At 39.9% G+C, this 24,009-nt stretch overlaps 1 protein-coding gene across 3 annotated transcripts; it reads left to right on the top strand.

Annotated features, from left to right (window-relative positions):
* The first annotated feature begins 293 nt into the window (after nt 1-293).
* On the top strand, nt 294-9,861 carry LOC123596705 (late cornified envelope protein 2A). Of its 3 annotated transcripts, XM_045475063.1 has the most exons (3): nt 331-418; nt 3,378-3,470; nt 9,292-9,861. In XM_045475063.1, the coding sequence occupies exon 3, from the start codon at nt 9,313-9,315 to the stop codon at nt 9,613-9,615; it is 303 nt and encodes a 100-aa protein (XP_045331019.1). In that variant the 5' UTR covers nt 331-418; nt 3,378-3,470; nt 9,292-9,312; the 3' UTR covers nt 9,616-9,861. The 3 variants fall into 3 exon arrangements, with proteins under 3 accessions (XP_045331017.1, XP_045331019.1, XP_045331016.1); XM_045475061.1 differs by lacking the exon at nt 3,378-3,470 and having other exon boundaries at nt 294-418; XM_045475060.1 differs by lacking the exons at nt 331-418; nt 3,378-3,470 and adding an exon at nt 8,556-8,653.
* Nucleotides 9,862-24,009: the final 14,148 nt, after the last annotated feature.

Raw genomic sequence — 24,009 nt, forward strand, 5'->3', positions numbered from 1 at the left:
GTGGTGGTAAAAGGTTTTCACAGTCCCTATCCTTCTCTGATGATTCTGAAGATGTGTTAATTGCAGGATAGAAAATACAGTCTCCTGAGTTATCTTCCTTTGGCACAGTGGAGAGAATGATAGTGAAGTCATTAGCATGGTGTTGTGATGAGTCAGAGACATTATTAGTACAGCAGTCTTTAAGAATGGGAAGATGATGGAGCCAAAGGGCTGTCCTGTGAAGCCTGGTGGGAGGTACTTACTATGACATCAGAAGAGAGGAATGAAGTCACACAGGAGCAAGAAAGCTCTGTCACTATAGGCTGTGGGCCCTACTTTCTTGGAAGATTTAGAAGTATTTTTTTGGGATCAGTGTCTATAGGAAGAAGACAGGCAAAGTGACCTCACTCTTCATCCCTTCCTATCTTAAGACTAAAAGGTATTGTTTGATGGTGATATTTGTAAGCACAAGACACAACAAGATGTTTTAGCTATTGCCCCACTCACTGAAGTCAGCTGAGGGGCCAGGGTAGAGCCTGGGGTTGAAAGAGGCGTTATAGCCTATATGTATAGCCTATATGTATATCTTAACATTTGTTACATCGTAGAAGGATCCTTACAACTATTAAGGATGATAACTCATCATGTCACCCAGGATCTAGTGTGATCTGACAGCTCCAAGCACAAAGCTCTCTCATGATTATGCCAGGGAACAAGATAAAAACCACAGCAGCACTCATTTCACAAATGGAGACTCTGAGGCCTAGAGAAGGCAAGTGACTCATGCCTCAGTGTTAGGACCAGGCCTGTGCTCCAGGGACAACCTGCTACTTCAATCCAAGGGAGTTTTCTGCAGTTGGATATATGAGAGAAAAGAAGGGCTATAATACCATTACTAGATGATCTTGGTGTATGCCTCCCCACCAGTGCCACAGGAACAGGACTCAGAAGCTGGGAAATACCCAGGACTTCAGTCAATAATGATCATACTTACATTGTAACTACAGCTTACAGAACACCTACTCAGTGCTGGGCAGGGTGTTGGTTTCCTTGGTCATAAGCATTTGTTTTAACCACCATATTATATATAGTAGGCCTATGTCTGTAGCCCACACTATACAGATAAGGGAGGGTGATTGACTTTTGAGGCCACCTCATGGAAGTGATGGGAATGTGTCATGCTGAGTTAGTCTTGTCCTCTCTCTTTTACACACTAATTGGGATGGCTTGAGACCAATGGGGCCAGGTCATTGAACATGGGTCATGACTGTTCCCTCCACCCCAAGAGAAGCAAAAGCAACATTAGTCCTTGAACAAGCCAGGTATAAATCCCATTGCCTTTGGAAGAACCATGAATCCTCTCTCAGTGATGTTTGCCAGGGTCAGACCCATATGTCTGCTTGCCCACTGGGATTCTGGCTTATAGGAAGATTGTTCAAAGGTCTGACTACTCTTGCAAAAGGAAGATCCTTGTTTTCCGTTCTTTCATCACTTGGGAATTAGCTTGATAAGAATCTGAATTTCATGCATGCCAAGGCTGGTCTCACCCTTCTATTAAGGGGCACACCTAAGACAAGCAGGAATCTATAGCATGCTTGACTCCTCAAGTAGGCAGGATGGTTAGGAAGTGCTTCAATTGATAAGAACAGAATCCAGGAATACATGGGCTGTGTCCAGACTCAACTCAGCCAAGTAAAAACCCTTCAGTAACCTTCCAACTGGTCCCTTGTCTACAGGCTCATTAACAAAGAGCTAACTCACTTGCGTCCATCTCTAATCCTCGCATTAAACTTGTAGCCTGGACATTCACCACGGACTTCATCTTCTTGAGTAACTAAATCATAACACCTAAGTTCACTTGAGCTGAGTGATCTTTCTAAAATGTAAATCTTATCAGGTTCTTCTGTTGCTTAAATGGTCAAGGATGCCCAGATTGTCTTGGTCAAACCATTTAAAGCAGCATGATACTGTTTTCAAATTAAATTGAATGTACGCCTGGGGCGCCTGGGTGGCTCAGTCGGTTGAGTGTCCAACTTCGGCTTAGGCCATGATCTCGCAGTTCGTCAGTTCAAGTCCCATGTCGGGCTCTGTGCTGACAGCTCAGAGCCTGGGGCCTGCTTCGGATTCTGTGTCTCCCTCTCTCTCTGCCCCTTCCCCCCTCATGCTCTGTCTCTCAAAAATGAATAAATTTAAAAAAATAAATTGAATGTATACCTTCAATATATAAAGCAGGTACAGGTATAATTACTCTGCAACGGGGGTAAGTCAGAAGCCCAGAGTGTTTTCTGCTCATGATCCCCATCCCAGGCAGCCCAATTAGTCAGGAACTAAGTATTTGTGATATTTTAATTTTTGTGACTCAAAAAGTTTAGGGACCCCCATGTGATGATGGGACATGATGTTGAGGAAAGGAAAGAAATTAAAATGTATTTCCAAACTACTATCTGTAGAACGTTATCTGCATTATCACAGTACAATAGCTTTCTGAGGTTCTTATTACTAATCCCATTATACAGATTTAAAAAAAGATGAATCTCAAAAAAATATTAAATAACATACCCATGGTCAAGATGCCAGTGCTCCGATGCCAGTGCTCCGATTCATCTTCCAGCTTCCATGACATGTAAAGACATGGAGCTGATGCAATAGACAATGGAGGAGGCAGGGAACAAGTTTGGAAGGGCAGCAACACAGATCAACTCACTCTACCCAGAGGTGTGGCTCTTGGAAGAGTTGATGTTTGAACATCCTTGGCAACAGGGTTCCAAGCAGTATAATTTAGAAGCCATTGATCTATAGGCTAAAGTATATAACCCAACAAATAAAACTCTTGATGTTCTGGGCCCTTCATTTCTTTCTACCCAGCTAGTGCCCAATACTATGCTCTTACCAAATATTATGGCCCATCTGTTTCCAGAAATGATCATGCCCCTACACATCTCCATGCCTATGCCTGTGCTTCTCTTCCCTCTATCTAGAATACCAGTTCCTCTCATTTCCTGACTAGTGCTCACTCTCTTTCTGGGCCACAGTCTTTTTTAATCTGTAAAGTGGGGTTAACATTAAGAAACTCATAGAGCTGATATATTGTGATAATTCAAATAACATGTTTGATGGTTTGAGAATAAATTTTAATTCCCAGTATTTCCCTTTATTATCCCACTTGCATCTTAAGACAAAGAAGAATCTTAATCTTCTCTGAATTCACAAAACCCTGAACATAACCATCACTCAGTAAATAAATGTCTTTAAAGTGATATTTGCAAAGTTACTATAAGAAAGGAATTTCTGTTAGGATAAATAATTTTCTTCATTGAACCAGTGGTTCATTGGTGGTATCGAGTCAATCCAATAGAACAATGTTTTACAACCTTTGGAAATTATTTGCAATATTTTAGTGGGGGCCATGCATGGAAGGAACATAACTTTGCCTATCCCTGCTGATCAGGACTTCAAGAGCTCACATTTGCAACTAGGAGAAGAGCAATTAGGTGAGTCACATATATACATAATTCTCTGCTTTGGTACAACCAGACAAGAAGTTAAGTAAGGAATTTGTCTGATAAGTGGGATGAACTAACTAGACTATATGAAGTTGCTATCTCATATAACAACTTCATACACCTTCCAATATTCCACATCACCATATACACACTAGCCTTCATCTTTCTCCTTTTCATTGAGTTCACTTCCACATTGATCCCAGGTAAAATATGTTCAGGGAAAAGAGAAAAACAGGAAAGGCAGCACTTGGAGGTCTGATGCTCATAAGTGCAAATATAGGCTTGGTGATGTACTTAGATAATCTGATCCAGTCTCCTCTGAAACCCAGAGGCAGTAGCAGAGCCAGGACCAGAGCCCTGATCCACTGCAAAATTCTTGCAGCTTGTCAGTATGGGTAACTCCACCCTGGGAGTATCTCCCACACCTGCTACATGTGCCTGTCCTCCCAAGTACACCTCTCTCAAGGTGTGAAAGGAGGCAGACCCTTGTCTCAAACACAAATAACTTATTAATTCATTCAACAAATATTTATTATTATTTTTTATTTAAATTCTAGTTGGCTAACATACAGTGTTGATTGGTTTCAGGAGCAGATCTCAGTGATTCATCCCTTACATAAAACACCCAGTGCTCATCACAATAAGTGCCCTCCTCAATACCTATCATCCATCTAAACCATCTCTCACCCACTTCCTCCATCAACACACAGTTCGTTCTCTATCATTAAGAGTCTCTTGTGGTTTGTTTCCCTCTCTTCTCTTCCTCCAACCTTCCCATGTGTTCATCTGTTTTGTTTCTTAAATTTCACATATGAGTGAAATCATATGGTGTTTGTCTATCTATGATTGGCTTATTTTGCTTAGCATAATACATTCTAGCTCCAACCACATTGTTGCAAATGGCAAGATTTTATTCTTTTTGATGGTTGAGTGATATTCCATTACACACACACACACACACACACACACACACAATCACATCTTTTTATTCATTTTTTTTCAATATATGAAGTTTATTGTCAAATTGGTTTCCATACAACACCCAGTGCTCATTCCAAAAGGTGCCCTCCTCAATACCCATCACTCACCCTCCCCTCCCTCCCACCCCCCATCAACCCTCAGTTTGTTCTCAGTTTTTAAGAGTCTCTTATGCTTTGGCTCTCTCCCACTCTAACCTCTTTTTTTTTTCCTTCCCCTCCCCCATGGACTTCTGTTAAGTTTCTCAGGATCCACATAAGAGTGAAAACATATGGTATCTGTCTTTCTCTGTATGACCTATTTCACTTAGTATCACACTCTCCAGTTCCACCCACGTTGCTACAAAGGGCCATGTTTCATTCTTTCTCATTGCCCTGTAGTACTCCATTGTGTATATAAACCACAATTTCTTTATCCATTCATCACTTGATGGACATTTAGGCTCTTTCCATAATTTGGATATTGTTGAGAGTGCTGCTATAAACATTGGGGTACACGTGCCCCTATGCATCAGTACTCCTGTATCCCTTGGGTAAATTCCTAGCAGTGCTATTGCTGGGTCATAGGGTAGATCTATTTTTAATTTTCTGAGGAACCTCCACACTGTTTTCCAGAGTGGCTGCACCAATTTGCATTCCCACCAACAGTGCAAGAAGGTTCCCGTTTCTCCACATCCTCTCCAGCATCTATAGTCTCCCGATTTGTTCATTTTGGCCACTCTGACTGGCGTGAGGTGATATCTGAGTGTGGTTTTGATTTGTATTTCCCTGATGAGGAGCGACGTTGAGCATCTTTTCATGTGCCTGTTGGCCATCCGGATGTCTTCTTTAGACAAGTGTGTATTCATGTTTTCTGCCCATTTCTTCACTGGGTTATTTGTTTTTCGGGTGTGGAGTTTGGTGAGCTCTTTATAGATTTTGGATGCTAGCCCTTTGTCCGATATGTCATTTGCAAATATCTTTTCCCATTCTGTTGGTTGCCTTTTAGTTTTGTTGGCTGTTTCCTTTTTAGCTTTGTTGGCTGTGCAGAAGCTTTTTATCTTCATAAGGTCCCAGTAATTCATTTTTGCTTTTAATTCCCTTGCCTTTGGGGATGTGTCGAGTAAGAGATTGCTACGGCTGAGGTCAGAGAGGTCTTTTCCTGCTTTCTCCGCTAGGGTTTTGATGGTTTCCTGTCTCACATTCAGGTCCTTTATCCATTTTGAGTTTATTTTTGTGAATGGTGTGAGAAAGTGGTCTAGTTTCAATCTTCTGCATGTTGCTGTCCAATTCTCCCAGCACCATTTGTTAAAGAGATTGTCTTTTTTCCATTGGATGTTCTTTCCTGCTTTGTCAAAGATTAGTTGGCCATGCATTTGTGGGTCTAGTTCTGGGGTTTCTATTCTATTCCATTGGTCTATGTGTCTGTTTTTGTGCCAATACCATGCTGTCTTGATGATTACAGCTTCGTAGTAGAGGCTAAAGTCTGGGATTGTGATGCCTCCTGCTTTGGTCTTCTTCTTCAAAGTTGCTTTGGCTATTTGGGGCCTTTTGTGGTTCCATATGAATTTTAGGATTGCTTGTTCTAGTTTCGAGAAGAATGCTGGTGCAATTTTGATTGGGATTGCATTGAATGCATAGATGGCTTTGGGTAGTATTGACATTTTGACAATATTTATTCTTCCAATCCATGAGCACAGAATGTTTTTCCATTTCTTTATATCTTCTTCAATTTCCTTCATAAACTTTCTATAGTTTTCAGCATACAGATCTTGTACATCTTTGGTTAGATTTATTCCTAGGTATTTGATGCTTCTTGGTGCAATTGTGAATGGGATCAGTTTCTTTATTTGTCTTTCTGTTGCTTCATTGTTAGTGTATAAGAATGCAACTGATTTCTGTACATTGATTTTGTATCCTGCAACTTTGCTAAATTCATGTATCAGTTCTAGCAGACTTTTGGTGGAGTCTATTGGATTTTCCATGTATAGTATCATGTCATTTGCAAAAAGTGAAAGCTTTACTTCATCTTTGCCAATTTTGATGCCTTTGATTTCCTTTTGTTGTCTGATTGCTGATGCTAGAACTTCCAACACCATGTTAAACAACAGCGGTGAGAGTGGACATCCCTGTCGTGTTCCTGATCTCAGGGAAAAAGCTCTCAGTTTTTCCCCATTGAGGATGATGTTAGCTGTGGGCTTTTCATAAATGGCTTTTATGATGTTTAAGTATGTTCCTTCTATCCCGACTTTCTCGAGGGTTTTTATTAAGAAACGTTGCTGAATTTTGTCAAAGGCCTTTTCTGCATCGATTGACAAGATCATATGGTTCTTATCTTTTCTTTTATTAATGTGATGTATCACATTGATTGATTTGCGAATGTTGAACCAGCCCTGCATCCCAGGAATGAATCCCACTATATCATGGTGAATAATTCTTTTTATATGCTGTTGACATCACATCTTTTTTTAAAAAAAATGTTTATTTATTTATTTTGAGAGACACAAAGAGCATGATTAGGGGAGGGACAGAGAGAGAGGGAGAGAGAATGCCAAGCAGGCTCCACATGGTCAGCACAGAGCCTGACTCAGGGTTCAATCCCACAAATCTTGAGATCATGACTTGTGCCAAATTCAAGAGTTGGACACTCAATTGACTGAGCCAGCCAGGTACCCTAATACCACATCTTCTTTATACATTCATCAGTCGATGGACATTTAGTCTCTCTCCATAGTTTGGCATTCAACAAATATTTGTTGAGCACTTACAATATGTCAGGCACTGTGCAAACGCTGAGGAACATGGAGATTTCATTCTATCCAGGATGAGTGATACTGAAAAATAAATACAAGAGTGGTGTTATAGGAGTATAGGGCATCATGACAACATTTCACAGGAAAAACTAATATGACTGAGTCTGAACACACAAGGAACCAGAGCAAAGTAGCAGGGACAGTATTTAGAAAGGAAAAGAGGCCATATCTCTTCTAACAAGGAGATCATAAAGGATGGCTATAGGCATAAGATTGAAGACCCAATAGTGGGAAGCTGAAGTGCCTTACATTTGACAGCTACTGTCTGACCCTTGGAGTAGAGGCAGTATCATCTGTCTAGAGGTAACAGTGAATATTTTGGAGGTTCATAGAGGAGAAAAGGCATGATGTGTGTGTGTGGAGTGAACACACAGAAGTATATAGAATCACCAAGCAGTGTTTGGGGCCCAGCATGAGTGGATGGTCATGATCTTATGATGATGCCAACCTGCAAAGAGTCTGTTTTGATTTTGTTTTTGTTTTTATAGCAGCTAGGCATAACATGAAGGTTTTAGCCAGGGTTGGTGTTTTGTCAGTCAAGTGCATTAATAAGCCAAAGGACCAAGAACATTTATTATATTGGTGACAGAGTGGTTAAAATAATAAACTAAGGAAAGCAAATGAGTGGGGAGTGGCATGAAGAAGAAGGATCTGGTGGGCAGAGAGGTAGTAGATTTTAGTGGACATGACCAAGCAGGTTCAAAAGAAGGGACTGAGGTCAAAGGCAGGGGTGCCTGGCTCCCAGTTCAGACACTGCACAACTTTGAACATCTCCTTTCCCCTCTCTGGTGCTCAGTTCCTCATCTATGTGTGTATTGTAGGTACAAGACTGAAATCCTTTCCAACTGGGCCTTTCTATGATGCTACATTGTTGGTTGATGTCTTATGCACCCTGGGATCTGAATCAGATACACTAAGCCCTCAGTAGTGACCCAGAGGTGCTAAGATTATTGGCTTCAAACTGATAATAGAATCTACAGAAACTCCCATCTATGTCCTAGATTGATTCAACAATAGTGGCCTTAGATTTTCGTCTAAAGCTTGCATTAGATTCCTGCAGAAACACTAAGTTCAATCCCCAAGGGTGGCCATTGTAAATGCCCTTGTAAATCATGATCTTCTTATCTTTATGGAAATACTTCTAAGTTTTATAGAGGGAAGGGATGTTCTGGAAAAATACTCATGAGGATCCAGTAGTGATCCAGAGTGATAAAGTGGTAGAATGACAAAGCCACAGGAATGTGGGAAGTTGCCATCATAACCACCTGGTTGGGAAGAGCTTTCATATTATCATGGCTCATTCTCTTGAGTTGAGTGCAGGATGTGTATAAAAGGCCTCAGACCATACTGTCTCCTCACTTCCCCTGACCTATCCATTGCTTGCCTGACATTGGGAAGCAAGGTAAGTGTCCTTACTCATCGGATGGCAGTTTGGGAATGGCTGGAATTGCCACACCATAGCTGAATGGGACAAGCCACTCTAGGCTGGAGAGAATGGGAACTAACCGGTAATTTCAGGAAGATCAGGCTCACAGAAATCATCAGATGGCTCAGAAGCAGCAATCCCAGAAGGGATGAGTGTTAATTGAGATTGGGGTCGGGGTGGGGGAAGCTAGTTTTTAGGACAAGAGACACACATAGGGCTGAAAAGTAGAACTGAAGGCCAAGCCCATGATGTAAGAAAGATTAAAAAAAAAAAAAAGGAGGTGAAGAAGACATGTGGTATAACTATGGACTCAGGCTAACCATGTGGTTTCTAGAATGCATAAATTAGAATATATTATAAAAACAAGGTAATACTTTGGAAACTACCCAAGTTGCTGCCTCAGAAGTCAAGAGTCTTGGGAGAATCAGGTCAGTAGAAGTTACTGACCCCTGGCCTGATTTTTCCTATGCCTGGAAAGTGGGGGTTCTCTGCTATAAAGATATGGATCCAGGAGTCATAGAATCAGTTATAGAACTTCAGAATCTGGAGAAAAATACTGATGCAAATTAAGTTTATAGTCACTGAACTTTCAAAACCTTTGCATTGCTTTTCAGAGTAACTAAACTTTTCCCAAGATGTCCAGCCAGCAAACCCAGCAGAAGTGTCAGCTCCCTGCCAAGTGTCTTCCACCGAAGTGCCTCGCTCAGACCCCTCAGGCCCCACAGGCCCTGGCTCCCTGCCCAGCTCCCTGCCCCCCACCTGTCCCCTCCTGCTGTGTTCACAGTTGCTGTACCACTGGCTTCGGAAGCTGCTGCTCTCTGGGGTCTCATCGGTTTCCGGATGTCTGTCTAGGCCCACTTCAGCCTTCCAACTGCTGGGAGAGGGAGTCCTCTGGGTGTTCCAGTTGTTGCCATGGATTTGGGGGCTGCAGCTTTTGATGAGCTTTGGTTCATCCATAGCCAAGGCTGAGCCTGGAGTTCACGACATTCCTCACTCGCACCTTGTTCTCATTCTCCTCCTGAACTAAGATGCCTAGATGTATACTTAAAGAATTCCTCTTTTTGCTAAAAACTTCAGACCTCTTGGCCTTGGCTCTTTCCTACATCAATACCTGAATGCTACAAAAAAACTCTGCTTCCCACAGCGTTATCAACATGTAAAAATAAAGCCTATCTTTCCTGGCACCCTGAGCTCTTTAGTGTTTGTTGATGCCCCCATCCTCAGTTCTGGGGAGCCCCTATTAACCTGGATTCTTCAAGCAGACTCCAGAATGAGCCAGCTATATATGGGAAATTCCCACCAAGGGAGGTCCCAGACATGGGCCGTCTGAGAGGGCTGTGGAAAGGAAAGATCCAGAGGGGACCAATGGGGTACTCCCAAAACCTGAGCGACCCTGTTCCACTGATGTTGCTGCCACCATCCATGAGGTTTCTTCCTATTCATTAGGGACACTATGATCCCCAGCCCTGAAATTCAGCCTCCAGACTCTTTTTTTTTTTTTTTAATTTTTTTTTTCAACGTTTTATTTATTTTTGGGACAGAGAGAGAGAGAGACAGAGCATGAACGGGAGAGGGGCAGAGAGAGAGGGAGACACAGAATCGGAAACAGGCTCCAGGTTCTGAGCCATCAGCCCCGAGCCCGACGCGGGGCTCGAACTCACGGACCGTGAGATCATGACCTGGCTGAAGTCGGACGCTTAACCGACATCGCCACCCAGGCGCCCCAACCTCCAGACTCTTTTGACTTGAGGGAATCTCATCCTTAAGAAAGAAGTGGCACAGGGATACTTGTTTTCAGACCTTGGCTAAAAAATCCATGACAAATACTCTCCTTGAACATATCTACCTGACTGAGTCCCTCACTACTTCTCTTCACCCAGGAACTGGAGTCTACACAGTGACACGGCACAATTCTTCTGAGACACTTTTGCTGTGTACCCTTTGTGATTTCTTTTCTCTTTGTATTCAATGAGACAAATGGTATGGATTTGGGGCAAGTTCTCAATATACTGTCCTTTTTAACCCAGCAGTCAGCATAGGCAACAGCAATGTTCATGCCCATCCTCCAGGACTAGGCTTCTTAGCCACAGGATTGAGACACTGGTGTCTTGGGGGCAGTGGAAGACAAAGGGATGGAACTATGGTCAGTGCCCCTATGGTCAGAAGTTGCACATAATTCACATCTTATATCAACCAAGCCACAGCTATGTGAACATCTGGGCTCATGTGGTGGAGTGAGTCTGACACCTGAATGCCATCCCCTAGGTATGCTGTAGAAGAGAGATTGAGGGCAACTGCTCCAGACCATCCTCTTGGACCAAAATAAATTATTAGAGGTCATTGCATTGGAAGTCATGTGGCATTCAGGTCACTGAAAGCCACATTCTTTTACATCCCAATCAACCTTCAGTCTGAGAAAGGAAATTGCTTGATCAGTGGTTTTCAACCTCTGACAAAAGCAACAGTAGCATCCAGAAAGATGTTTCAGAGGTTCTTGAGATGTCTTTGAGAGAGAAACTGTGTGTGTGTTTATTTATTTAAAATTCTGTGATAATATTTAGCATGCTTACTCAAAAGTGTTAAATAACCAATGATAAATGGTAACATCTTGGAGGTCATCAGGATCTCCAGGCAATCTGGGCTATTAGCATAATTAGCAGATGTCAGAGTAAAAATGTTGTAACAAATTAGGGTGCACTTAAGGTCTTAGTCATATTTATTGATTTAATGGGAAATATCTTTTTTCAACATTCTAGCTTTATTCTTTGAAATAATATTTTCAAACTCAAACTCACTCCTTAGCTCTAGAGGAAGGGCAAGTGATCTGACAGGTGAGGTTGTGAGAGACTTTCCTCGTGTGTACACTTCTTTGCTGTGCTTGTTGGTAGCTGGGGGAGTGTATCTGTGGATCAGATTCTGTCCCATTCCGGGTCCCAGGTCTTAGACTTTGGAATAAATATTATGGCTTCCATTTTGACCATGGTACAAGTTACATTCTTCAATGCTTTACTGACCATCTGTCTTACACCTAAATCTCTCTCAATTGATTCAGAGTTTGGAGAATAAAGGAATGTGATTAATTAACCCTCTCAAAAATTAAGAAGAACGTAGCTCTGTGCTGGATCCACCCATCCTTTATATACTGTATTAGGTTATACGCAATTTTACTCACACAAAATTGTACTACAGCTTATTTCATTAAATGTGATACCAAGTAAGTCCAGATGCATCAGTGTTTTATGGTAAGGTATCTTAAGAACTAGTAAACAAGTCATATGACCTATGTAATAATATAATGCTAAAGCTAATCTGAGTACTGTGTAAGTTTTCTTATCTGGCTATATTTATAAAAACTTATTTTAAATAAAGATAAAATAATTTTACAAATGGATCATTGATTAAACAGAAAAAAAATTAAAGAGTAATCACTGCTGTGCCCAACAGAATGTTCAGGCTTAAAATAAGACACGTTATATAGTACTGGTACCACATGATTTTCAACTAACAATAACTACATTAATTATAGCATACAAAATTAATACCATCAGCCCAAAATTTGATCTTAACATACCTTAAAGTAGCACATTATAATTATGTTTATTGTCATCAGGATTCATCATTTAGGGTGGTTAGGAATAAGGTAACTGGTCTGACATGTTTAATGCAGTGAAATTTCACAAGATCGTTTATGCCAGCTACTTCCTGACAATTATAATTTTGCTATAAAGTATAACATACATTCACTTGAAATAACTAATGTTAAAAGTACAGATAAATTTAAATCTGGATGAGTGCCTGGGGGATCAGTTGGTTAAGCATCTGACTTCGGCTCAGGTCATGATCTCACAATTCGTGAGTTTGACGCCCACATAAGGCTCTGTGCTGACAGCTCGGATTCTGTGTCTCCGTCTCTCTCTGCTCCTGCCCTGCTCACACTCTGTTTCTCTCTCTCTCTCGAAAATAAACATTAAAAAAAATTTAATAAAAAAATTAAGAAAAATTTAAATCTGGCAATGAAAACTCATTTATATTATATCAAAAGTGGATTCCCACATTTTACAGGAGAGAAAAACATATACCACTGTAGAATAGCTTGTTAAAAAATCACATACAATTGACACTGTAATATGGATGTTTATGACTGACTGATTTAGAATTACAGTTGGAACATTTGCTCATAAAGAAGTTCAGAAATATTCCAGTATGACATCAACCACACTTTGTGAATTATCAACCACACTTTGTGAATTACCTTAAAGGTTCAGATCATGAGATATTTATAACAAAGCTAAGATTACACATACCTAACAGAAGAAAACAACTTTATATATTGAGATTGGATTTTTAACACATTATTAAATACATAGGGAAAATGTGATGTTTTACATACTGATATTGCAAAGGCAAAAGGCAAGAAAAATTGCACGAACTGTGCTTTGTATAGACACTATTGCTAATATATATTGAAGTACTTGTGTGTGGCGTGAAAAATAAATGGATTTAATAAGATGCTGAGATATTGAAAGACAAGATCTGATAACCATTCATAAAAATTGGCTTTAACTTGCCAGATTTCTAATAGTATTTGTATGAAATGAGAAGAAATGGCATTTATGTTTTTATATCACAGATCATTGCCAGTACAGAGGCAACCTCCTGGTGTAGATATTTTAAATGCAATAAGAAATTACCATTTTGTTTGTTGTCAAACATCACTATGGTTGCCGAAGATCTCATAAATACATCATGGTTGCCTCAGTTGCCAAATTTTTCTGATTAGCTTAATAAACTGAAAAAGCTCAACATATATGGTATTGCAATGTAACTGTGTTTAAAACAGAAAATCAGATACAAACAATGAAATGAGAGGGTTTTTTTTTTTTTTCCAAATTTTAATTCCAGTGTAGTTCACATACCATGTTATATTCGTTTCGGGTGTACAATATAGTGATTCAACAATTCTATACATTACTCAGTGCTTCTCAAGATAAATGTACTCTTAATGAAATGAAAGCTTTTGACTCAACATAGAAGAAAGTAAGTTCAACTTTTTAAACATTGAATTGTTAGCAATTCATTAAATAAATATTTATTAAGCACCTACTGTGTGCCAGGCATTAATCTAGCAGTTGAGGATATAGCTATAAACAGAAAGAAAATAGTCCCTTCGCTCATGGAGCCCAGAGTCTAGTGGCGGAAGCAGATAATAACTGCACGCCACTAAACAATATATTAGATGCTACTAAGTGGAATGGAGGAGGAATAAAGGAAGGTTGGGGCCACAGAGAATTCTGGGGGGAGGCAGTTGATACAGTATGGTCAGGGAATACCTGTGTGATAAAGTCTTCTTATCAGGAAGCAAAGAAGTGAACCACACGAATATCTAGAGTGATAGCATTTTAGGCAGCAGGAACAATGAATACAAAGTTTGGGCAGAAACACGCTAGATTCTAGCTGGAGGGAGGGAGTGGGTGTCTGGGTAGGGGTAGGATCATAGAGATAACTTATATTCTGTTATGATGTGTTCACAAAATTTTCCTTTTATAATAAATGGAATGGGCATGCATCAGAAGGTTTGGGGTGGAGGTGTGCCATTACCTGACTTACATTTAAAAGTATAATTTTGGCTGTTTTGTTAAGAATAAACTATAGAGATTAAGGGCAGGTCAGGGTGCCCATAGAGAAGGCCACCACAACAATCAAGGCAAGAGCTAACAATGGTGTGGACAGAATATTTGTGTTGGAAGTGATGGGAAGTTTTCAGACTCTGGACATATTTTGAAGACTTAAGCAACAGGATTGCTGAAGAGATATGAGCATGTATGACAAAAAGGAGTCAGAGAATGTTTCATCTGGTCAGCAGGAAGGATGGAGTTACTTTCTTTTTGAGAGAGAAAGAGAGAGAGTACATGTGAGTGAGTAGGGGTGAGGCAGAGGGAGAGAGAGAGAGAGAGAGAGAGAGAGAGAGAGAATCTTAAGCAGGCTTCATGCTCAGTGAAGAGCTGGACATGGGACTCAGTCCCACAACCCTGAGATCATGACTGAGTCAAAATCAAGAGTCAACTGACTGAGCCACCCAGACACCCCCCCCCCCCCGCCCCGACTTTTTTAGGATGGAAATTCTTTTAAAGAGATAAGGAAGACTTTAGGAAAAATGGATTCGGTGTGTTTATTTGTTTGTTTTGATGGTTGATACAGGATGGTAACACCTGGAGAGAGAAGAGAACATCTTCAATGAGTAGGCCTCAGGATGCTCCAATGCCTAGAAATCAGGGACATGAGAACTGACTGTTGAGGGAAAGTGAGGCAGAGTGGTCAGTGAAGAGTATGGGACCAAGACAGGGTGGTGGCCAAACAACCAGGCAGAGGAAGCACTTCCAGAAAGAGTGAGTGCCTACCCCAGCCAGATGCTGCTGCTGGTGCCAGCCCCATCCATTGTATCTGGCAACGGGGAGATCAGCAGGACCTATGTAAGGGCATTTGGTGAAAATTGTAAGGATGCAAGCTGGGTGGCTAGGTTGAAAGAACTGGAAATGAGAATTCTGAGCAGTTTTATGGTACATAAAACAGGAAACAGAGTGTTGACTTGAAGTGGATGTCAGATTGAGGGAGAGAGTCAGAGACAGAGACAGATTTTTTTAAAGAATATATATGTATATGTACATATATGCAATATTTTTACATGATGATGGGAATGATACAGTATAAGAGAGAGGATGACTGCCAGTAAGATACTCTTGGGTAGATGAGAGGGGTGGGATCCAGGGCATCTGGGGTGGAACAGACCTCAGAGTGGTGTAGTGGGCAGTTCCTGCATGGGAGCAGGAAGGAAAACAATATTACCATGTAGGTACAAATTGCAGGTATGTTAGTGGACAAGAGCGTGTCAATATTCTCTTCTGATTGCTTCTATTTTCTCCATGAAACAGAAAGTATGTTCATCCACTGAAAGGGAGGACAAGAAAGTAAGTGCCAGGAGTTTGAGGAGAGCTGGGATGTGGGCTGAGTTGTCCAGGGCAGTGACAGAGTGAACAGACTTGAGACCTGCAGTGAGATTATCATGTACACTCATGATCACGTTCATGAAGTTGAAATGAAATCAATTTGGTATGGCTGTGTGTTTCTATGTAGTCACTCTGTGGTTTGTGGTTGCTGAGAGCCAGACAGAGTCAGCTTCATGGTTTTGCTAGTAGAGTTCAATGAACAGAAGAAAGAAGAGCAAGAGAGGCATGGATTAATCCAGTGGATGACAACAACACATGGGGTTTACACTGGGCAAGAAGAGAAATGAAGATGTGAAGCAATAATGCCAAGTCAAGGTGATAGAGTCTCAATGCACTGTGGGGTCAAAACCTCTCTCAGTTGAGATCCTGGAGGAAACCAGTCAGAAACACAGCAGGTGAGTGGTTTGAATGAGATACTGTGGAGAGGTTGCCATTGTTAATAAGGATGAAGTCTAAGGTGGTAGAAGTGGGAATGGATAAAAGGTAGGGTGAAGGACAAACCATTTAGAGGTGCAGAGGTCAAGGGATTATGAAGCAAATCATCAAGGAAATCATTTTTGTGAACATTAAAATCACCAAGGGTCACAACAGGAATAGTGTGGGATAGAGTAAATGTGGGCTAAGTGTTAAATGACAAGTGGGAATCTAGCCATCCTGTGGGAAAGACAGCCATCCTGTGGGAAAACTGTGGAGGATCCAGGTTTTAGTGAAAACAAGAAGGTGGAGGGGAGGAGTAAAAATGGTGGGGGAGTAGGAGAACCCCAAACCTCATCCCTCGAACACAGCTAGGTAGTTAATCATGTTGAACACCCAAGAAATCAATCAGAAGTCTGTGAGAACAAAAACTGCAAGTCTACAAGTAGAAAAGAGACCATGTTTCAAAAGGTAGAGGGTGTGGAGAGTTGACTTGGGGAAGACAAAGCTGCAGTTAAGGCAGCAGGGAGGGAGCACTGTTTATGGAGGCTACCACAAAGTATTATAAGTAGAACACAAAATCTGAACTTTTAGAAGTCTGCTACTGTGGGGGGATGTGCCTGGCTTACAGGTGCTCAGGAGACAAAGCAGGGAGGAATCCCAGGAGTGGCAGCATGGTCTGAGTTGCAAGAAGGATAGGTGGTGCCAACATGCTGCACTGTTCCCACGCAGAGGAGTGGAGACACTGGCTGAGAGCAGCAATCTGAGGCTTTCTGCTCTGTTTTACCATAAACTCTGAACTGCTGTGTGATTATGTGACCACTTTCCTGGCATGGGCTGGCAAGGCAAAAGCACGGTGAGACTGTCGCCCAGAGGAACAGTGCAGGTCCATCCCATGAGAGTCCCTAAAATTTGGAGTTTTGAACTCAGTTGCACACCTGAGGAAAAAAAAAAAAAAGAAAAACCTCAGACCCAGGCAGTGGGAACGCAGGGTTCTCATGGAAACCAGGCAGGGACACAAAAGGGGTGACTGATTGTCTTCTGCGAGGGTACTCTGAAGACTGGGGTGGCATGGTCTTTCAACTCTGGGGCTAGAGAGTGGAGTGCTGCCATATTCATCCTGCTCATCAGGAATAAAAGACTTCAGGGAGCAAAACAGCGCCACCTAGTGGAAGCTAGAGCCGCTTACACCAAGCCCTGCACCTCTGAGCCCTGGAGGCGCGTTTCTACTCCAGCAAGTCTACCTAAGAAACAGTGCAACAGACCTCTCCCCAGAAGACCAGCACAACTCACTGACACCAAGTCTACAGACCACTGAGTGCTGCAAAACTTCAGCTCTGGAGGAAATAGGATCTAGCTTCTTTTTTTCCTTTTATTCTTTATTTTTTATTATTATTTTTTCATTTATTTCCTTACTTTTTTCAATTATTTTTAATTTTTTATTATTTCTAATTTATATATATATAATTTATATATATTATATACATATGTATATTATACATTTACTTTTTGTTTATTTTCATTTATTTATTTTTTTTTTTTCATTTTTGGATCTAGGTTCTTTTAACAAGCTGAACAAAACACACACAGGATCTAGGGGACTTTTTGTTTGTTTTCTTTGTGTCTTTCTTTCTTTCTTTCTTTCTTTCTTTCTTTCCTTCTCTTTCTTCTTTTCTTTTCTGGACAAAATGATGAGATAGAGAAATTCACCACAAAAGAAAGAACAGGAAGTAGAACCCTTAGGGATTTAATCAATACAGATATAAGTAAGATGTCTGAACTAGAATTTAAAACAATGATTATGAGGATACTAGCTGGGCTTGAAAAAAGCATAGAAGACACTAGAGAATCCCTTTCTACAGAGATAAAAAAAAACTAAAATCTAGTCAGGCCAAAATTAAAAATGCTATAACTGAGATGCTAACCCAACTGGATACCATAAAAATGAGACTGGTTGAAGGAGAGGAGTGAACTGGTGATATAGAAGATAAAATCATGGAAAATACTGAAGCTGAAAAGAAGAGGGAAAGAGAAGTAATGGATCATGAAGATAGACTTAGAGACGCAGTGACTTATTAAAATGTAATAACATTCAAGGGTGCCTGGGTGGCTCAGTTGGTTAAACATCCAACTCTTGATTTTGGCCCAGGTCATGATCTTGCAGTTTGTGAAATCAAGCCCCACATTGGGTTCTTCCCAGGTATGGAGGCTGCTTGGGATTCTCTCTCCCTCTCTCCTGCCCTCCCCTACTGGTGAGCTCTTTCTCAAAATAAATAAATAAGTAAATAAATAAACATTAAAAAAAGTAATAACATTCATATCATAGAAGTCCCAGAAGATGAAAAGAGAGAAAAAGGGGAAGAAGGTTTATTCTAACAAATTATAGCTGAAGATGTCTCTAAATCTGAGGAAGGACACGGACATCAAAATCCAAAAGCACAGAGAACTCCCATTAAATTCAACAAAAGCTGGCCAATGCCAAGGCATAGTGAAACTCACAAAATAGACAAAAGTGAATCCTGAAAGAAGCAAAGGGAAAAACTCCTCAACCTACAAAGGAAGATAAATCAAGATCACCGGGAAATATACTGCAACAAAGGCCTACATCAAACAGATAGAAACAAAGAGCGGACTCTTTGAAAGAATTAAGATCTGTTTACAGAAACTTGGCAGTCCAGAAGGCAGTGGCAGGATATGTCCAATGTTGTGAATGGAAAAAAGATGGAGCAAAGAATCCTTTATCTTGCAAGCTGCTATCCAGAATAGAAGGAGAGATAAAGAGCTTCCCAAAAAAAAACTAAAGGAGTTTGTGACCACTAAACCAGCCCTGCAAGAAATATTAAGAGGACTCCTTAATATCTAGTCAGGCCAAAGTTAAAAATGCTATAACTGGGTGGAGAAAAAAAGACCAAAAACAACAAAGTCTAGAGAGGATCAGAGAACATCACCAGAAACACCAACTTTACAGGTAACACAATGGCACTAAACTCACATCTTTCAATAATCACTCCAAATGTAAATGGACTAAATGCTCCAATCAAAAGTCAAAGGATATCGAAATGGATTTAAAAAAACAACAAGACCCATCTATCTGCTGCCTACAAGAGACATTTTAGACCTAAAGACACCTGCAGATTGAAAGTGAGGGGATGGAGAATCATCTATCATGCTAATAGATGTCAAAAGAAAGCCAGAGTAGCCATACTCATAACAGAAAAACTACATTTTAAAACAAAGACTGTAACAAGACATGAAGAAGGGCATTATATCATAATTAAGGAGTCTATCAATCAAGAAGATGTAACAATTATAAATACTTACGTCCTCAATTTGGAAGCAACCAGATATATAAATCAATTACTAACAACATAAAGAAATTCATTGATAAGAATAAAATAGTACTAGGGGATTTTAACACCCCACTTACAGCAATGGACAGATAATCTAAGCAGAATTTCAACAAGGAAACAATGGTTTTGAATGACACACTAGACTGGATGGACTTAACAATATATTAAGAACATTTCATCCTAAAGCAGAATACACCATGGAACATTCTCCAGAATAGATCACATACTAGGAGACAAATCAGTCCTCAACCAATGCAAAAAGACTGAGATGATACTGTGCATGTTTTCAGACCACAACAATTTTAAACTTGAAGTCAACCACAGAAAACAATTTGGAAATCCCTCAAATACATGGACGTTAGAGAACAACCTACTAAAGAATGAATGGGTTTACCAAGAAATTAAAGAAGAAATTAAAAAAACACACATGGAAGTGAATGAAAATGAAAACACGACAGTCCAAAACCTTTGGGATGCAGCAAAAGCAGTCCCAGGAGGGAAATATATTGCAATAAAGACCTACATCAAGAAGCAAGGAAGGTCTCAAGTACATAACCTAAACTTACACCTACAGGAGCCAAAAAAAGGAACAGCAAATAAAGCCTAATGCCAGTAGAAGAAAGGAAATAATAAAAATTAGAGCAGAAATAAATGAGATAGAAACAAAGAAAACAGTAGGACAGGTAAGTGAAACTAAGAGCGGGTTCTTTGAAAGAATTAATAAATTGATAAAATCCTAGTCAGATTTATTAAAAAGAAAAGAGAAAGGACCAAATAGATAATATCATGAATGAAAGAGGAGAGATCACAACCAACACCAAAGAAATACAATTATAAGAGAATACCATGAAAAATTTTATGCCCACAAGCTGGGTAATTGGAAGAAATGGACAAATTCCTAGAAATTTACCAACTACCAAAACTGAAACAGGAAGAAATAGAAATTTTGAATAGACCCATAACCAGAAAAGAAATTGAATCAGTAACCAAAAATCTCACATCAAACAAAAGTCCTGGGCCAGATGGCTTTCTGGGGAATTCACTAAATATTTAAAGAAGAGTTAATATCTATTCTTCTCAAACTGTTCCAGAAAATAGGAATGGAAGGAAAGCTTCCAAACTCATTCTATGAATCCAGTAGCACCTTGATTCCAAAAGCAGACACAGACCCCCCTAAAAAGGAGAATTACAGGCCAATATCCCTGATGAACAGGGATGCAAAAATTCTCGATAAAATACCAGCAAATTGAATTCAACAGTATGTTAAAAGAATCATTCATAATCAAGTGGACTTTATTCCTGGGTTGCAGGGTTGGTTCCATATTTGTGAATCAGTCAAGGTGATACATCACCTTAATAAAAGAAAGGATAAGAACCACATGATTCTGTCAATAGATGAAGAAAAAAGACTTGACAAAATATAGCATCTATTCTTGATAAAATCCTTCAATAAAGTAGGGATGGAGGGAACATACCTCAATATCATAAAGTCCATATATGAAAGACCCATAGTTAATGTAATCCTCAATGGGGAAAAATGAAAAGTCTTTCTCCTATGAACAAGACAAAGATGTCCACTCTCACCATTACTATTTAATGGAGTACTGGAAGTCTTAGCCTCAGCAATTAGACAACAAAAAGAAATAAAATGCATCCAATGGGCAAAGAAGGCAAACTGTCGCTATTTGCAGAGGACTTGATATTCTATGAAGAAAACCCAAAATATTCCACAAAAAAAATTTCTAGAACAAATACATGAATTCAGCAAAGTCACAGGATATAAAATCAATGTGTAGAAATCTATTTCATTTCTATAAACCAATATTAAGTAGGAGAAAAAGGTATCAGGGAATTGATTCCATTTTCAATTACACCAAAACTGTAAGATACCTAGGAATAAACCCAACTAAATAAGTAAAATATCTGCACTCTGTAAACTATGAACATTTGTGAAAGAAATTGAAGAAGACACAAAGAAATGAAAAATAATTCTATGCTCATGGATTGGAAGAACAAAGATTATTAAAATGTCTGTACAACCCAAAGCAATCTACACATTTAATGCAATCCTTATCAAAATACCACCAGCATTCTTCACAGGACTGGTACAAACAACCATAAAATTTGTATGGAACCACAAAAGACCCCAAATAGCTAAAGCCATTCTGAAAAAGAAAAACAAAACAAAACAGGAGTCATCACAATTCCGGATTTCAAGCTATATTATAAAGCTGTAGTCATCAAGACAATATGGTGCAGGTACAAAAACAGACACAGAGATCAATGGAACAGAATAGAAATCCAGAAATGGATTTCCACATGGCCAACTAATTTTTGACAAAGCAGGAAAGAATATCCAATGGAAAAAAGAGTCTCTTCAACAAATGGTGTTGGGAAAACTGGACAGCAGCACACAGAAGAATGAAACTGGATCACTTTCTTACACCATACACAAAAATAAATTCAAAATGGGTGAAAGGCCTAAATGTGAGATAGCAAACCATTAAAATCTTAGAAGAAAACACAGGCAGAAATGTCTTTGACATTAGCCATAACAACTTCGAACTAGACACATCTCCTGAGGCAAGAAAACCAAAAATAAAAATGTACTATTGGAACTTCATCAAGATAAAAACCTTCTGCACAGCGAAGGAAACAATCAGCAAAACTAAAAGGCAACCTACAGAATGGGAGAAGATATTTACAAATGACATATCAGATAAAGGGTTAGTGTCCAAAACCTATAAAGAACTTATCAAACTCAACGCACAAAAACAAATGGGCAGAAGAGGGGTGGCAGCCAGTTAAGTGTCTGACTCTGGGTTTCAGCTCAGGTCATGATCTCATGGTTTGTTCAAGCCCCGCATCAGGCTCTGTGCTGTCAGCGGGGAGCCTGATTGGGATTCTCTCTCTCTCCCTCTTTCTCTGGCCCTCCCCTGCTTGTTCTCTCTCTCTCTTTCTCTCTCTTTCTCTCTCTCTCTCTCTCTCTCTCTCTCTCTCAAAATAAATAAATACCTTTAAAAAATGGGCAGAATACGTGAATTGACATTTTCCCAAAGAAGACATCCAGAAAGCTAACAGAGACATGAAAAGATGCTCAACATCACTCATCAACAGGGAAATACAAATAAAAACCTCAATGAGGTACTGCCTCACACCTGTCAGAATGGCACAAGAAACAACAGCAGGTGTTGGCAAGGATGCAGAGAAAGGGGAACCCTCTTGCATTGTTAGTGGGAATGCAAACTGGTGTAGCCACTCTGAAGAACAGAGGTTCCTCACAAAACTAAAAATAGAACTACCTTATGATCCAGAAATTTCACTACTAGGTATTTACCCAAAGGATACAAAAATACATATTTGAAGGGGTACATGCATCCCAATGTTTATGGCAGCACCATTAACAATAGCCAAACTATGGAGAGTCCAAAAGTCCATCAGCTGATAAATGGATAAAGAAGATTTGGTATGTATATACACAATGGATTATTATTCAGCATCAAAAGAATGGAATCTTGCCATTTGCAATGACATGAGCTTGCAATGTATTATGCTAGAATGTATTATGCTAAGCAAAATAAGCCAATCAGAGAAAGACAAAGACCATATGATTTTACTCATATGTGGAATTTAAGAAACAAAACAGATGAACATATGGGAAAGGGGAAAAAAAAGGAAAGAGGGAAACAAACCATGGGAGAATCTCAATGATAGAGAAGCAAAAGGAGGGTTGATGGATGGAGGTGGGTATGGAATGGACTAGATGGGTGATGGGTATTAATTAAGGAGGGCACTTGTGATGAGCACTGTGTGTTGTATGTGAGGGATTAATCACTGAATTCTACTCCTGAAACCAATATTGCATCGTACATTAACTAACTAAAATTTAAATAAAAAGAAAAAGAAAAAGAAAAAGAGAGAAGGTGGAGGGGCCTTGAGAGAAGCGTTGCCTGGAAATGCATTTTGCTTATGTAGAACCATGAGTCTCTGAGGGCTCTGGGGGAAGTCTGGGGTGCTGGTAGAGGATGGAAAATGGGGTCCCATTAGGGAACATGTGACCTGTGAGTTTCAGTCACACACATCTAGTGTGACTGAAACAGGTGGGCAGAGAGGGTGTGATGGGGTCAGTGCCAAGAGTCCTCCAGACAGAGTGGAGTAGAAGGCCATCAGCTCCGGGGAGCAGTACCCTGCCTCCCCACTGCCTCCACTGCCACCATTCCTGCTGGTTGCGACTGAATTTCTTTCAAGGAGTAAGAACTAAGGACCAAGGATTCTTAGAGTGTCAAGAACAGCATTGTGGATTATTCATACTCTTCTATACCCCTAAGTATTATATCAAATACTACTGCATCACACCATACCTTATCATATATATTTTTCTACTCAACAACACTTACTTGCATTGTCTGACATACTAAATTTAGTTTGCTTTTGACTTCACACTTTCCAGTTAAAGAATGTGAGCAGGTCTGACAGTCTATGATTCTTTTTTCAAATGATGGTATTAGTCCAATTGAAAAAAATAGGCTGAAATTGAAAATGGATCTATTGAAAACAAAACAAA

This window comes from Leopardus geoffroyi, chromosome C1 (genome assembly GCF_018350155.1).
Source record: "Leopardus geoffroyi isolate Oge1 chromosome C1, O.geoffroyi_Oge1_pat1.0, whole genome shotgun sequence".
In the NCBI taxonomy this organism is placed as follows: Eukaryota; Metazoa; Chordata; class Mammalia; order Carnivora; family Felidae; genus Leopardus; species Leopardus geoffroyi.

Bases quoted from the DNA above. Each gene is read 5' to 3' on its own strand.
- LOC123596705 (XM_045475061.1), top strand. From the start codon at position 9,313: ATGTCCAGCCAGCAAACCCAGCAGAAGTGTCAGCTCCCTGCCAAGTGT.